Below are 16,120 nucleotides of genomic sequence, written 5' to 3'. Positions count from 1 at the left end.
AATCTTTTGAATATATATAAGTTGTCCGACTCAAGTTCTTACCAGTACATATTACTAAACAACTACTTTATGGTAGAAAAGTCAATATCTTTATGAACAATAATTTTTACTTAATATTTTTGGCATAAAAAACAAATGTATAATTTTGACCCATAATGTATTGTTGGCTATTGCTACAAAAATACCCATGCTACTTATAACCTGTTTTGTGGTCCAGGGTCTCTCTCTGTCACACACACACACACACACACACACACACACACACACACACACACACACACACTGTCTCTGAGAACCTGACACATTGCACTTGTGGAGACTCCAGGAAGGTTACAGTTCTGTAAAATGAGGGCTCCTGATGGTTTCTCACATAATTCTTGACATTAATACTTAATTCTTTTACAGTTAACATGTGTCTTTTTTTCTTCATCTGTTTTGTTTCTGACTCTGATGACTCAGTGATCATTTCACTGCCCAATAGTCATTCCTTAACTTTGCTGATTCTATTATTGCATCTTTCTCACGTGCATTTAAGGATTTTTTAAAACTTTTTTATGTGTAATTCCATTATTGAATTGAAATCTATGTGTGCAGTGCATGAGAATGAAGATACTAAATAGGAAACGAATCGGAACAAAAAAAGCGCACGGTTGTTTCTTTCCGGAGAAGATATTTACCGTACCAGTGAATGTTAAACGGCTTTTATATTTCTGCAGAAAACTAGCCCATTAATGGTATTTTAGTAAAGGCAATGGAGTAGTGATATAAATATTTGTGTAGTCGCGCCGGTATAACCTTCACAGCCGTTCTCTCGAGCGCAGGACCTTTAACGTTACAATGATTCGGCGTCACAGAAAGTCTCGCCAGCATTTTTGAGCTGCTTAAAGGTTGCAAAACTGCAGTCTGGTTAGGTTTGATGTTGTCTATTAATTATTTACGTTGCTTAATTCATCAATTGATTTATTTATGTATTACTTTTGGCGAAATTATGTGACGCGCCGACAGCTGCTCTCGAAACGTCTTTTTGATATTAGACCACTTCAGAAATTTACTCCGCTATGACAGAGATTCTTCGCAGAGTCCACGGTGGCTTTCTAAGAGTGGTCCTGCTCCCCAGCAGCTTTGGGAACAAAGCGCCCGTCCCGCCGCCTCTGAAGTACTAACGTGTCACCTCACCCAGCGCGCGCTGCCGCCCTGGACTTCCTTCTGCGTGCGCTACCGAGATGTCATCAACGACCAGTTCGGTCTGTCCAACTTTAACTGGCAGGTGCAGGGAGCGAACTACCACATCCTTAGGACCGGCGCTTTCCCTTTTATCAAATACCACTGCACCAAAGCTCCTCCGCAGAACCTGGAGTTTGAAAATAAGTTTTTCGGTGCACTGAAAATCATCAATCTAGGTCAGTGTAAGGATTAGCTACACATGTTTTGTTTTTGACAGCGCACCAATACATTTCTAATGCTCTCTCTCTCTCTCTCTCTCTCTCTCTCTCTCTCTCTCTCTCTCTCTCTCTCTCTCTCTCTCTCTCTCACTCTCAGGTATCCCATGCTTGGCATATGGCTTGGGTTCATGGATGGTAGTTGGAGTGACAGAGACCGTTCAGACCTCTGCAGGACCTGTTACGGTTTACTTTGCATACAAGGAGGTGGACGGTGCTCAGTTCTAATATCAGAGACACAATCAGAGAGTATTTGAAAAGAAGGACTTGAGTTTCACAAGAAAATGTTTGCCACAGGCCATCTAAGAACGTGTGTGAATGGCCGAATGCAACATGAAATTGCAACATGAAATAAATTATTCATTCTGAAACATTGGGGTTTTCTTTTCAGTACTACACATTTGTATGTATTAATTAGTATTAGTAATATTAACATCAGATTAATAACTAGTAACTAATACAAGTTAATCCAATTTTTTTTTTTTTACAATAATATTTTACAAAAAATGGAAACTAGTGAATCTCTTTACATAACCAACTGGATAAAAGATCAAAAATGCTGATTTAAAATTTTGATCTGACTGTTCAAGAAAATGTGATGTTTTCAAGGTAAAGGTATGGACTTTATTATGTGTCTTTTTTTTCTTTTTTTTTAATCAAATTGGCTGTGTCGCTTGTTCATTTAGTATAAATAGGCAAGTCTATTTTGAAATTTGATCTTCCCACTTATTTGAGTTTTTTTTTCTGATGAAATGGATTAGTCAGACACGGTGTTCATATTATTATTATGCCATTATCATGATAATTAGGCATTATTGTGATGCATCTGATGTGTTCTCTGAAGTTTACAAGCTCTGCAACTCCTTGTTTTCCCACTTGTTTTTTTTTTCCTAAAGCTAATGCAGAATTTTAAATACCTTCAGCTCATTTATTTAAAGTCAAATTAGAGCCCACGCCCTGCCTGGCATATTGTCAATAGGAAGCAAGAGGGATTGTTTGGAGGACAGGTCTGATAAAATGGTTTTTAATTACAATAGAGGAAGTATGGCCTTCGTTCAGGACCCACCCTAACCCCCTCCCCCTGTCATTCTCAGATGCTTTGATTTCTGATAATGTACTTTGCTGACTCCTGCTCTCTTCTACAGGATCCTTCGTCACATTACCTCTGAGATCGGCTTTGACAAACTACCATATTGATTCTCTAGACTTCTCAAAGCTTTTTGCTGAACACATTTATCAGAGGCCTCGATTTTCTGGCCTTGCCGCCTTCTCTCTTAGGTAGCAGCACCAAAGTAATAATTTCATGTATTACATGCAAATCAATGGACCTCTTGGCCTTTGTCTTGCAAACTGTAATTCCAAGTTATTTTGATTTGACTGAGCCATTGTGTAAGGACAAAATCTAGCATAAATGATGATAATTTCAGGGTTATTACAGGGCTTCAGTGGGTCTTGAAAAGTCTTAATTCACCCTTCAACAAATGAAGTCTTTGAAAAGAACTTATATCAGAGCAGAGAGTCTTATTATTCATAAAGTCACAGCACTGGCTAATGGTGAATGCACTGCATAGAAATTATTTACTATAGTGTTTTATTTTATTTTCCAGTGAAAATACCTAAACATACTTGAGACGCAAAAATGAAATTGAACAAAATTGAGTTCTGGTGTATTTTTACGACCTCTTTGGCAGAAATTTGTTATTGTTTTAATCATAAACTCACACTTGATAGTTTTCAAAGAAAATGAGACTTATGTCATTTTGCTTTTCACCACCGTGATCTTTAAACATTTGCAAATGAAAACAAGAAAAAATGCAAAAAAAACATAACTTTTTTTTTATTGTGTGTTCCAATTAATCTCAATCAAACTGCAATTGGAAGATTTTGATTACTTTAAAAAGTAACTAAGTAATACAGCTAACCGGCGCAAAACAGGATAACATAAAAATTGTATCTTTTTGCAAATAAACTAGTTAAATTAAAAAGTATTAGACATTTGTTGAATGTCTGTTAATAATACTTTGATGTGTTCATTTTAATACTCCTTATATTTTTTACTTGATCTTAAAACTGTTCTTAAATGAACCTTCAAAACCTGCAGAAACCCTGTAGCCTGTAATGAGTTGCCAATTATCCTTATGAACAAATTCTATCAAATTTGAAAACAACTGTCTACCATTGTCATTGAGTGTATTACATACCTGCCCCCTTATTCCCAATATACATTGAGGCAGACGGCCCCTATATTACATCATCAGTGAGGTGGCTAATTGGCCTTAATGGAAATCATTTAGACAACCAGCGAAATCTGATCAGCACTATTAGCCCGAACGACCAGTTTTCCTTTTCATGTGAGTTAGCGCGAGTGCTGAAATGCTGCACGGGGAATGCTCAGGGAAGCATGTCTTAATTCCTCATTGACTCTTTGACCTTTTTCCTCATCGCTGATACTGTAGCAGACCTGGAGGAGGAGTGGAGTATCACAGCGCGGTGACAGGCCAGGCCTTTGTGGCTTTGACAGGCTGACGTGAGCTCTGAGAAACTCGAGCCCGTGTCGCGGTGTTCCTGTTTTGGTCAGGCCCACAAGTGTGGTGCCAAGCCACAGGAGACGACATTAGTCTGAGCAGGTGCTTATCACTTACACCTCACCTCGGTCAACAGTCTAGGATAACGGAGCAGCAAATTGGCTACTGTAAAGTAACGGAAAATTTAACGGTGCCACGTTAAGAGATCAGTGCCTTGTTTTAAGGGCCGTGCAATCAAGACTCGCGTTTGTAATTGGAGGTCTAAATTACCCTCTCTCGAATATAAGGTACTAATCAACAAAGGATTAAGCACTTGTATTAACAAGTTCAATTACATGCAAATAAAGGAGACCAAGTTGAAATCTTTAAATACAAACACTATTTACATCTTAGGTAACTAATGAAAATGTGAAAGCTGGATTTGATCGTGATATGAAGGGGGTGTTTGAGCCGCATGGTGCATAATCTATTATTTAGCAAGAAAAATCACATTAATTTTTGGTTGACATGGAGATGTATGGGTTTGGCAGAAACAATTATTGTATGAATAACCCCTGCAGCTAATTCTGTGAAGGTTATCATTGAGTTCCCAGACCAACTACGGGCTCCTCTGCCTCGCAGGGTGCTCTTATCAGCAGGGGGATGTCAGCTGCATTACAGTTTGTGTCATCTGTTCCAGGTACGCCATGATCTTCACGTCAACAGAGGGGCTGAGACAAATAGGTCTGGAATTGAACTTTTTTTGTCAGAAGTCATTAAGTGATGGTGACAAACCAAGGTAAGCAATTATAGCTCACTGAATCACATTCATGAGGATATCTTCGAGAATGTCACAAATCTGCCAGTGTATTAATTGCGTTTGTGTCTCGTGATATTACAGTATTAGCTGCGGTCCTAAATTCTGATTAAATTCATTTTAGTGCAGCAAGAGATTTTCTTTCAAAGAATACAGCCACTATTTAGAGTGTAATTGCATTAGCGTAAATAAAAATAGATAGTTTGTTTGCTTGTTTTTGTCAAGTTTGTGATTGCTTGGTAAGTTACCATACCATTGTCTAGTTGGATCCAGTCTACAAGTAGTAGTAGGTGAAGTTGAGAATGCTTATAACTTAGTAGGCCTGTTTGGCTGCACCATTCATTTCAAATTTCCACATTTATCTGCCATATATTTAGGTTTTTAAATCTTAAACTTACCCCTAAACTATGTAAATTGATGTCAAGTAATGAAGGGTGGTTTGTTGTAACTTGTGCAGTTTACATTTCTACATGTGCTTGTTTTATTACACGCATGAAGTGTTAAGGGAAAATATAATACGAGGTGGCATTTACACAACAATTACAACTGCATACTTTGATAATACATGTCAAGTTGGGAAGGCAGAAATGAGTCTGAGCAGGCACAGAGCAGCCGTCGCTCTTTAAAATAAAAGTTCTTCACAATGCCATGGAAGAACCTTTTTGTTAAATTAATTGTTGTATAAAGAACCTTTTGTTTACCCTTTGAACCATTATAGTTAAGTTAAGAAAGACAGTTATTTAAAGAACCTTAATCTGAATGATTCTTTGTGGAACCAAAAATAGTTTTCTATGGCACCGCTGTGAAGAACCTTTTAAGCATGTTTATTTTTAAGAATATTAGTCCTGTCACTTTCATGATTGTCAGATTTTAGCTTAGGTAGTGTCCAATTAAGTTAATTTTATCTCACACTTTTTTTTTGCTTGCCATACTGTTAAATGTGTGTACTCGTCTTTAACATTTAGGTGATAGTTTTGAGTAATTGTTACATATTAAATTAGAATTGTTTTTGCCATTACGTTATTTTGCCTGCATTAACCTGATCAAGTCAGAAATGTTATGCCTCAATTTTGTTTTCGCGTTAATCCTTTATGTTTTATATTCAACTGGCAGCTTATATTCGCTGTACTTCAGCTGTTGCTGTTGCTACAACTGACCCCATGCTACAACCATTCCAGGTCTTCCCTAATGCCTTGTGATAGTAAGTGTGTTTTATCAGAGATTTCCCTTATTGCATCATGTTAGCATAGCATTATCAGACAGAAAAATGAAATGGATTTAGTGCAATTGTTAAAGCCTTAGTGATTTCTGTGTATTATAATTGCTGACCTCACACCACTGAGGCTGGAATTACTTGATGTTTTTTTTTCCACATGCTATTGGGTGCTGAGAGTGGTTCTTATAGAGAGGGGAAAAGCCATTAAAAATCTATTAAAGCAGATCTTTTTACCCAGAGGGGAAAGCCTTCTCATTACTAAGCAGATTGGAAGGGATGACAAGTGGCTCTATATTTCTATTTTATTTTCCTTTCTCCTCTCTGCATTTTTTTATTTTGAAAAGGCCAGCTGAAAGGCAGCATGCCCACTGTGCCAATCAGTATTTCTACAGCTACAGGCTGCAGGTGGTTCCAGTGGCTGTCAGTCATGCGTGGCACTGACCCTTTCAAGTCTGGATTCAGGCAAGCGCTTTACAATTCACGCAGAACAATTCCTCAAGGCCGTCTCTGAAGCGCTCTTTAGTTGGTGTTTAAATAAATGCAACATTAATTAATGCAGAAGTTCATTAAAAAAGTTGTTCATTTGAAGTGCACAGTGCAGATGATGTTATTTATGAATGCGTGTTAATACGTGCTTTATGTTAATGGCTCATCATCTGACTGACACATCCGCGCAAATGTATCTCTAACGCGTGCTCTGAATTCATGCTTTCTGTTTTGATATTTTCAAACATTTAGCTTAATGCATTGTTTTTGGTTCTCCTTCAAGCTGATTACAACTTCACTTGTGCTTCTCCCTTGGAGCTTGGAAGATGCCTCGCTCATATTTACTGTTTACAGTGTTGACATTAAGAATAATGGATACTAATGGTGTCTTCATGAATTATTGTGAGAGTTAAATGAACTCTCCATTTTATTATATATTATGCAGTATTTAAAGTTTTGGGTCATTAAAAACCAGACGGCCCCCTCCCCCCACCCCAAGTTTGTCTTTTACCCCCTGCTAGTGTGCAGCGATGCCCTTGTTGCCACAGGCTACATTATATCTGTTCTTCAGAAAAGCATTATTACAATATTCTGAACTAATGCTTTGTTTTGCTTCTGCATTCAGATTCTGTTGTTTTTTTTATCGAAGGAGCTAGTTTAAGCTAGTCTAAGGAACCTGAGGTGGTACAACTTGTTTATATATTAGATTTAAAATAAGTATGAATGACGTAAAGCTGTGGTTTGATCCAGCTTTCACCTTTCTTTTCTTCATACTCATTTAGCCCTTATGTTGGGGTAAAATTTGGTGTTCCTGGGCCAAAAATAACCTGCCTTTTAAATAATCGCTTGTAATAATTATCTGATTATGTTGTATTATCAACAGATCTCGGGGTTCAGTCTTTTAGTTAGCTTGTTTTCTTTCAATTAGAACAAGCTTTGGAACAGTTTGGTGCCATAGCAGCACTCATTGATCTGAACTTGTGTATTTCATTAAAAAGAATTTATTTGTGGATGTGTTTCACTCAGAATCATTGTTCACTCAACTAAGGTCCATGATTTCAGATCTAAGTGAAGTTCATAAATAACGTAACCCAGCATTTGACAATAATGTAGCTTTAAAGAGAAATTTCTATGCTATTTTTGTAGGCACAGCATGAGGACACCGATTCACCTCTTGAAAATGTATCACTAAAGTTACACATCTGCAGTTACAAAGGCAAGTTCTTTCTAGCTGGGGGTTAACGACATCTACCAAAGGTCAAGATTATTATCCAAGTTATAAATGTATATATGTGGTTCTTTGCTTTATACATCCATATGCATGCATTCTTATAGTTACATCAGAAATCGCGTCTACCCATCGTAGGTTTTATAGTTGCATTCGGAGAAATAGCCATCCACTTTAAATACACTTTTTCAGAGAGCAAGCAGCAAAGAGCAATCCTTTACAAAGGGAAAAAAACATGGAGGAAAGAAAGTGAAATAAATCATTCCTGTTATCCACTTTGATACTCATTCTCTTTTTTTTCTCAAATGTGATGTTAGATCTCCAATCTTTCTGCAAATGAGCCCTGGCTCTCTGTAATGGCTTTCTGCTTCTCATGGGAAGTGTGAGTCGTGACGCTCGACCCAAAAGCTGCTGATTGAAGAGGAAAATGTAATACAGGTGTAAAGCAGACTTGATGGGGGTCTTATGCAAGGGTTATGAATTTTAACCATTTTCATCTACACACTTGTATGTACATACATATTGAATTGGATGTGAATGTGCTGGCTGGACTGTTTGCTGCTCCACAGAGACTGGAGGGTTTCTGCTAGGCTGTCGCTAATTCCAGATGAGAGGATTGCTATTATGCTAAATTAATAGGAATTAAGGAGGATTGAGTTGGTTAAGCAAGCACTTGATTAAGCTTTACACAGTCCAGCAGCTTCATGAATGAAGGCAATGCAGACTGTGACTATACAGGACAATAGAACTTGGACAGAGACCTTAAGATGCTTACCTTTTTTTGATTTTATGCATTGCAATTAGGCATTGTGCAATCATTTTTTTTTATTCTTTACTAGTCTTTTAATTATTAAAATGTTCATTCAGTCACTTATATTAATGTGTAATCATTTGATTCTGATTTTATGTTATAATAATTTGATAAAAGTTAGTATTTTTTATGCTGTTATATTTATGGAAAATGCATTTTTTGTGAATTATTGGCTGTAAAAAAGTTAATATCAGTAATTATGCAAACTGTACATTAAGCAAGTTTCTACATCTGTGCACAGAGTTTTTTTGTTTTATATGCTCAGGCGTGTAATGGCATTTATGGCCATTATTTTGCAGAAATCCACCAAATGGAACTATTTATTGATAATCCCAATCATTAACATCTGAAAAATGACTGTTATATTTTTTTGGTTAAGATGCAGATGCCCTTATGTTGCATGGAAATGGCATTTTTTTCTAACTATGTAAAATATGCAGTATGTGCACCCTCAGTTTCAGTGACTATGAGGCCTCTGGTTACACATTTCTCTAAAAGCAACAAAATGTGAAAGTTGCAACCACTTTGTAATTTTAAATCAATGTGGTGGCTCACTAGGGTCTGTGGGAACTTAAACCAGGGTAAATGCTTGACCTGGTAAGCCAAGTATGTGTCTATCACGGTCCCTCTTCAGGGATAAAGTAATTGATGGGTGGAGCCTCATGGCTGCTAATTTATTACCTATATGTAAATTTAATGATGTGATTGGAAGCGTGCAGACCTGAACCCTCAGGCAACGAGGTTTATACAACAGCCCTGTTTAGTTATTGTCCAACAAAGGGGGAATTCACTTAACACAACCTGCAGAGATTAGTGGGTAATTGTTGCTATAATCGATAAGTCACCGGAGTGTAAAATAAAAGGTGCTGTGAGGGAGGGGGTCTGAAATGGGTTTGCAGGGTCTTTTCAGAGAGTTATTGCAGCTATAGATTACATACGTTCATTTTCATATCAACGCACTAGCCATGTGTCCTTTCATGCAAGCCTGCATTTTGAGTTGAAGCCTGATGTTGGCATGTGAATGTATAGGAAAGAGAGTATGTATATGTTTGTGTGTGTGGATGAGTGGGTGCAAACAGTGGGGCTGGGTGTGCTTGGATGAGCCTCATTGTTCCTGTGCGGCCTAGTGACAACGCTGGCGGGCAGATAGGGATGAAACCTGAGCAGGGTGACAGTGATAAATAGCCCTTTTAATAACAGCTGCCCCACTTGGCCAGCCACTCACAGCCTGTGTCCTCTGTGTATTTATTTCTATGTTTATTTATGCATCTATAGCAAGAAGGAAATCACAACCGTAGGGCTCCAATATGTCTTTTTTTTTTTTTTTTTTTTTTTTTGAGGAGGGGGGGTTTCACAGTGATTTCACAGATTTGGATTTTTAGAGGGTGTTGTTCTCAACCCAACCAAATCATTCATCTCCTCAGGTCTCCAATGACTTTGTGTTTCTGCATCAAGGCCCTTTGCAGATCCATGTTCTGGCATATTCAGCAAGAGTATTGCCAGCATTCTTCTTTGGGTTTCTACAGGATGATCTTTACAGTAGTTGTGTGTTCTTTATTTTACGTCTACGTAATAATCTACATATCTACTCAGTATTCTTAGGTAGATCCTATCATATCTTTATTGTTCTTCCATCTATCTATCTATCTATCTATCTATCTATCTATCTATCTATCTATCTATCTATCTATCATCTCTCTGTCTTTCTGTCCATAAATCTGTCCATCCATCCATCCATTGGTCTGTCTGTCTGTATTTTTATCTATTGTCCGTCTGTCCTGCTTTCTGTCTATCATCTCTCTGTCTTTCTGTCCATCATCTGTTTGTCTGTCTGTCTGTCCATAAATTTGGTCATCTGTCCATCTGTCCATCTGTCTGTGTGTGTATATATATATATAATATAGTTGTGAAATTGAGATGTATTATCTTGCCATGAATATACCTATTGTTGCTGGCATGGCATTAAATCATAAATAAATAAATAAATAAATCTGTCAACTATCTGTCTGTCCTTTTCTATCTATCATCTCTTTGACTGTTTCTCATGTATAGTTTCATCATATATTTCACAATATACCCTATTAGTGCTGTAGAAAACTTTTCAGCGAAACTCACTCTATGATTTTAGACCATTTATATATCTACCGCCCTTAGAGCACATGTGTGGCCCGAAGAAGTTCTCTGTTGTATTTAAAGACATGCTGCTTGCTTTTATGTTGATTTTAACCAAGCCATTAGACTGAGGGCAAGTTCTTTTGTCTGCCGAAATATAACCCGGGGCTTGAATGACTGAATAGTGAAAGTCACAGCAGTATATCAGAGGTGTCAGAGCAGGCTCCTTCAGGGCACTGTCTCCACTGCTCTCATTCAAACCAATTCTCCCACCTTAATTGGTTCAATTAGTTAAGTATCCATGTACATTATCATCTATGCATTTTTCATGATCCGTTTTAACGCCGTGGCAGCATAGAACAGGGCAACTTTCAGCTATGATTTAGCATTTGGTGAAATGTTAATGTCAGAGCTAGTAACTGATTGGGATAATTAAGTAATTATAGGCAGATGTTGGAACAAATGCCAAAACAGGCTTTGCCCTGCAGAAACTTTTCTCTGCGCTGATTTTGACACCCCTGTTGTATGGGGATATCCCAGAGGTACCTGTAAAATAGTTACAGTTTCACCCTTGTGATTATTCGGTTGGAGTCTTTGATATTGAACAAAAATGGTCTTTTATGTTATTGTGTAGAGAGGAAATGGGCTGTAAAGAGAGCGCGATCGGAATAGCAAATCACAGAACCTAATAGCCACGGCCAGCGAACCACAGCTCTGGCCTGGAGTTAATGCCGAAACATACAAACACATTTTTTTTCTTCACAAATTTTTACTCCACATGGATTTCTGGTAAAGCCAATATGTACTAGTATGGTAGTATCGCATCAAAATAAACTGATCATACCATAGGTGGTAACTCTACGGTGTGCTGTGACTTCACATCAGGTGTGTGGAGAGCCCTTGAATGCTTTTGACAGCTGTCATAATTGGAGTGTGGCTAGCAGGCATTGCAAAGTGTAGATCGATAAGCAGCAAATTTTCCATTAAAGAAAGATTACGTGAACATTGCTGTAAATAGCCAGGAGCGGCTCCATCACTGATAGACTTAAATTGGTCAACATTTTGAACGCTGGAGTGACACATTAGGTACCAGTGTTGGGGAGTAAGCAATAAAAGTAGCAATGATTTTCAGAGTAGTACATAGCTGTTTTTAATGTCAGAGCTGTAGGAATAATCAAAACACCCCTAAATGGTCCTTTTCTCTCTGTGTGCATTGATTATTACCGAATCAGTTGATGTAGATGCTATGTAAATTAACTAAATAAAAAATATTTACTGCTTCAGGTCCATATATATATATGTATTTAGTTCACTTACGTAAACTGGAATTTTTTGTTGTGTTCAGCATAAATGTACCTGTTCAAAATTAACACTGATGTGCATACTGAGAAAATGCTCAGTAAATGATGAAATATGGTGCAGAATTTCTAATTATGGCATTGGAGGCTTACATATAAATAGTTTCTTTGGTCCTCTTCTGTGAGTAGCATTGAAAATTCTGGTTTGTTTAGACCAGTGGTTCTTAACTCTTGACCCGAAGGTGGTCCTCCATCATCCTCTCATATTGGCTAAAAATGTCTTCTAGTATTTCTGCTGTAATTATGGTAATGCTGCATGTTTTCAGTTTGTTTTATTAACAGTAACTGGAAATGTTTGTTTTGTGATTCTATAAAAATAGTCTGTCTAGGGTTTTTATGATTTTAATGTAAATCTAGATGTCTTATGTGTGTGTGTAAGTATTTGAATTAAGTTTTAATTAAATAATTAAAGTTAATTTTAATATAATTTAAAAACACCCCTGGTGGAGAGGAACCAATGGTTTAGCCTGTACATGTAAATTAATTTATGTAAAAATTATTCACTGATTCAAGTCCCTGTTCTATATGTTTGTGATTCTGTTGTAAAAATAAAATTTTTAATGTTTTGTTCTAGTATACATTTACCTGTTTAGGTTTGTACTTTCACCCCTAATTAAAGAAAACACATCTCTAATTTATAAAATTTGCCTCTAAATTGTAAATTTTATCCTTGTATAGTATATATACAAACACCATTAAATAGATCTGTTTTAGTAAGCTTTATATTTGAAGCTAGTACCACAGCTAACTACTTTTTCAAAACAAAAGCACAGTTATGCGTTAAATTGCTTAATATTTAATATTTAATAGCTTCTACTTTGACAAGCTACAGTTTCAGAGTTGCTTCCCCAACACTGCAAGGTAAAGTTTCTTTACAGGTATGTTTTAGATAGAAGCTATGTATGTATGCGTGCATCTAGACATGTATTAATGTGCATTTATGTTTACCATGAACCACCTAGGGATAATAATAATGAGACAGTGTAGTTTCATCTGGCTAGCAGTCCAAAATGCAAGAGTGCTCATCATAAACACATCATTACACATAGATCTACAGGCCACCAAGGAGCACAAATCTACAGTTAATTGGCAGAGAACTGTGAGGGATGATTAAGAAATAAAGAACGCTGGAAGCTGGGGGAAAAAAAGACACAAGAAGCAAAAATCAACAGTGGCTGCAGGACAATCAATCAAATCTGTCAGCGCCTTTACCACATGGTGTAATTTATTGGAATTGTTCTTAGGAAATGGGTACACTGTGTAATGTGTAGCTAAGATCACTTTGTAACACCTCGCAGCAGTTGACATTGAAACCAATCTCGGGCTGTGTCCTTTGATCTGTGACTCTGCCCTTTGTTGTCGTTGCCAGTTTTGAGCTTTTTTTAAAATGAGTAGGTGAAATATCTCGGCCGGTGGTAAAACGTTTTTAGGTAGAAGTCTCTCCCTAGCCGGTGGAAATTATGCACAAATTAAGTATTAGCAAGAAGTGACAAGGCGTCATGGGATTGGCAGTTATGATTGAGGTCAAATGCATTATTGTTTTAGGCAGGAATATTCAGTTTCGTGAGAGACGGGTCAAATGCAGCATTGACAGCAGTTGATTAGGCTTTTAGAATAAATTTCTCAATGCATCAGTCACGTCTAAGCTGACAGTGCGCTCGCTAGATGATTATCATGATGGTGTATTGCTTAAGCACAGGTCAGGTGTGTGTGTGCTGCAGTGTTTAAATACGAGTCAGACCCGTGTGGTGTGTAAAACGGCCCACTCTAACACTCCCTCTCTCTCTCTCTCTCTCTCTCTCTCTCTCTCTTTCTCTCACATACTCACTCACTCACTCACACACACACACACTCACAGGCTCTAGCAGACTTCTAAATCATGTTTCCTAATTCCCTGAGCCACATCTCAATCATTTTCCCTGCTAATTTGAGAGTCACCCTCATTTCTTTTTAAACGATTCATTTTCAGCACATTTGTACAGTAAATGGCCCCGATGTGTTCTACAATTTAGTCAATTACTGTTTCAGCCACTGGGGCTCCAGGGAGGCCGAGCACACATGGCCTGAAGGTACCATCTCAATAATTGTTTCAGGAAAGTTGGGAATGGATCGGTAACGCTGTGTTCTACTTATTGAAATGTCAATTGGAGCCAGGACTTCACACTTACCATTCTCTATTTATACATTTCTATGTTCCATTAAAAATGTATAGATCTCCTTTCCTCTTTAAATGTCTGACCTGAAGCAAGGAGAATGCAACAGATGTTTGGCGCGTGTTGTTCACATTTGCTTTTCAGTTGGTGATTTAAACCCGAATTTAAGGGTAAGGAATGTTCTTTTGCATGGTATCACAGGCTAATAATTAACAGGCTTGTAATTAACTTTATGATGTTGCCTTTTTCTGTTTCTGTTGTTGGATTTGTCTTCTGCGGGAAGGAATTGCTCCGTTGTGCTTCAGTAGAAAGTGTGCAAACATACTTTTTGATGGCTCTCACAAGGAAATTATTGATTGACTGCATATACTGGTAATACTTTACATTAAGGCTCAATTAGATGATGTTTAGTGTGATTGTTATAAGTAAATAATAATGAACATTTATTAATCTGGATTAAAGGAATAGTTCTCCCAAAAATTATCATTTGCTAAATATTTGCTTAACTTTAGGCCATCCGAGATGTAGATGAGTTTCTTTTAATTTAGCATTCCGTTGCTTACTCACCAGTGTATCTTCTGCAGTGAATGGGTGCCGTCAGAAAGAAAGTCTTAACACTGCAATAATCCACAAGTATTCCATGCATGTGACTCCAGTTTCCAGTTTTGAAGTGAAAAGCTGATGTTTGTAAGAAACAAATTTGGCCCAAATACCATAATCTGAAATGTCCAAAATAGACCAGCATACTTCTTTAGAACTGTTTTGAACTGTATCTGTATGTAAATAGTGCTTGATCTGTGAATATTTCTCTCCTGATTCAGACAAGATTTTTTTATCTATATAAAATATTTTTCAGTTATGGGTAGGGGACATTTATTGTAGCCAGAAACAATTGTTTAAAGTTAAAATATCTTAATGTAAATTTGCTTATTACAAATTATAAGCAGCTTTTCGCTTCACAAAGTTATTTGTGATGTTTTTATCAGTCTTTGACGGTACTTATTCACTGTGGAACATCCAATGGTTAGCAAGTGATGGAATACAAAATTCATAATGATCCTGCATGGCCTGAAGGTAAGTGCATTTCCAACTTTTTTTTTTTTTGTTTGTTTTTTTAAATGTTAATTTGTAAATTAATTGTTAATTTATTTTCAGAATAACAATGTTAATTTATACAGCTTAAAATTAATAAAATGTATAAGTGATAAGAAGTCAAATTAATCAACATTAATGAATTCTGCAAAAGTATTGTTCAATGCATATTACCCTGTTACCCTGTATTTTAGGTTTATAGTCATTTTTAAATGATCCTCCTTATAGATATTTGATGTTGTTTTGTGCTTCACTCTCCTCCTATTTTGTATTTTCCGTCAGAGCATAATTTAGCATTCATATTATAACTCAGGGACTCTCACTCTCCCTACATGTAATTTTTCAAAGGGCCATAAAATTTGCAGAACTTCTCCTGAGGTCCTCTTTAATTACAAATTAATTAAACCAGAATCAATTAAAAAATTAGATCCCCTTAAATGAGGTCTTAATGGGTGTTAATGAGGGGGAGAATGTGTAACTGGACCAAACAATGTGACCTGCAGACCCCAATTAACAAGCTAATTTTTTACCATTTATCTTCTGTTTGGACAAACGTCATTAAATTTCGATTTCATAACGGCAGCTCAGAGATTTTTGGAGGTCAACCTACTCTTGACTATAAGGTAAACATGCTTCGATCAGACTTTTGTTCCCATATAGCCTGTGCGCCTATCTCAGATGCACCTATATCAAATTAGTCTTTTGTTTACACCTTTTGCCCTTTCAGAAGGTTGCCCTTAATCTAAAATGCAACGTGTTTTGTTCCTTCTCTCTTAATGCTGGCCTATTAAACAAGCCTGTTTATTAAATGCTAAGGCTGGTGTGGCATTAAGCAGTCAGTCTATCAGTATGTATTAAGTTGTCACTATGAGGTGATGGAGGGGATGCAGTGAGCCCGAGCCGG

At 37.0% G+C, this 16,120-nt stretch overlaps 2 protein-coding genes across 7 annotated transcripts in view; both read left to right on the top strand.

Moving 5' to 3' along the window:
• The window catches only part of LOC122328902 (sushi, von Willebrand factor type A, EGF and pentraxin domain-containing protein 1-like), a 502,117-nt gene that overhangs the window by 138,946 nt on the left and 347,051 nt on the right, over positions 1-16,120 (top strand). The window lies entirely within an intron of this gene.
• On the top strand, positions 618-1,810 carry LOC122328913 (uncharacterized protein C15orf61-like). Its single transcript, XM_043224996.1, is given in 3 exon segments — positions 618-1,134; positions 1,137-1,400; positions 1,540-1,810. Coding segments are annotated over 3 exon segments (468 nt in total). The 5' UTR covers positions 618-1,058; the 3' UTR covers positions 1,668-1,810.

This window comes from Puntigrus tetrazona, chromosome 23, assembly GCF_018831695.1.
Source record: "Puntigrus tetrazona isolate hp1 chromosome 23, ASM1883169v1, whole genome shotgun sequence".
Taxonomy (NCBI): domain Eukaryota; kingdom Metazoa; phylum Chordata; class Actinopteri; order Cypriniformes; family Cyprinidae; genus Puntigrus; species Puntigrus tetrazona.
The sequence above is the reverse complement of the archived record's forward strand: the minus strand, read 5'-3'. Positions and strand labels throughout refer to the sequence as shown.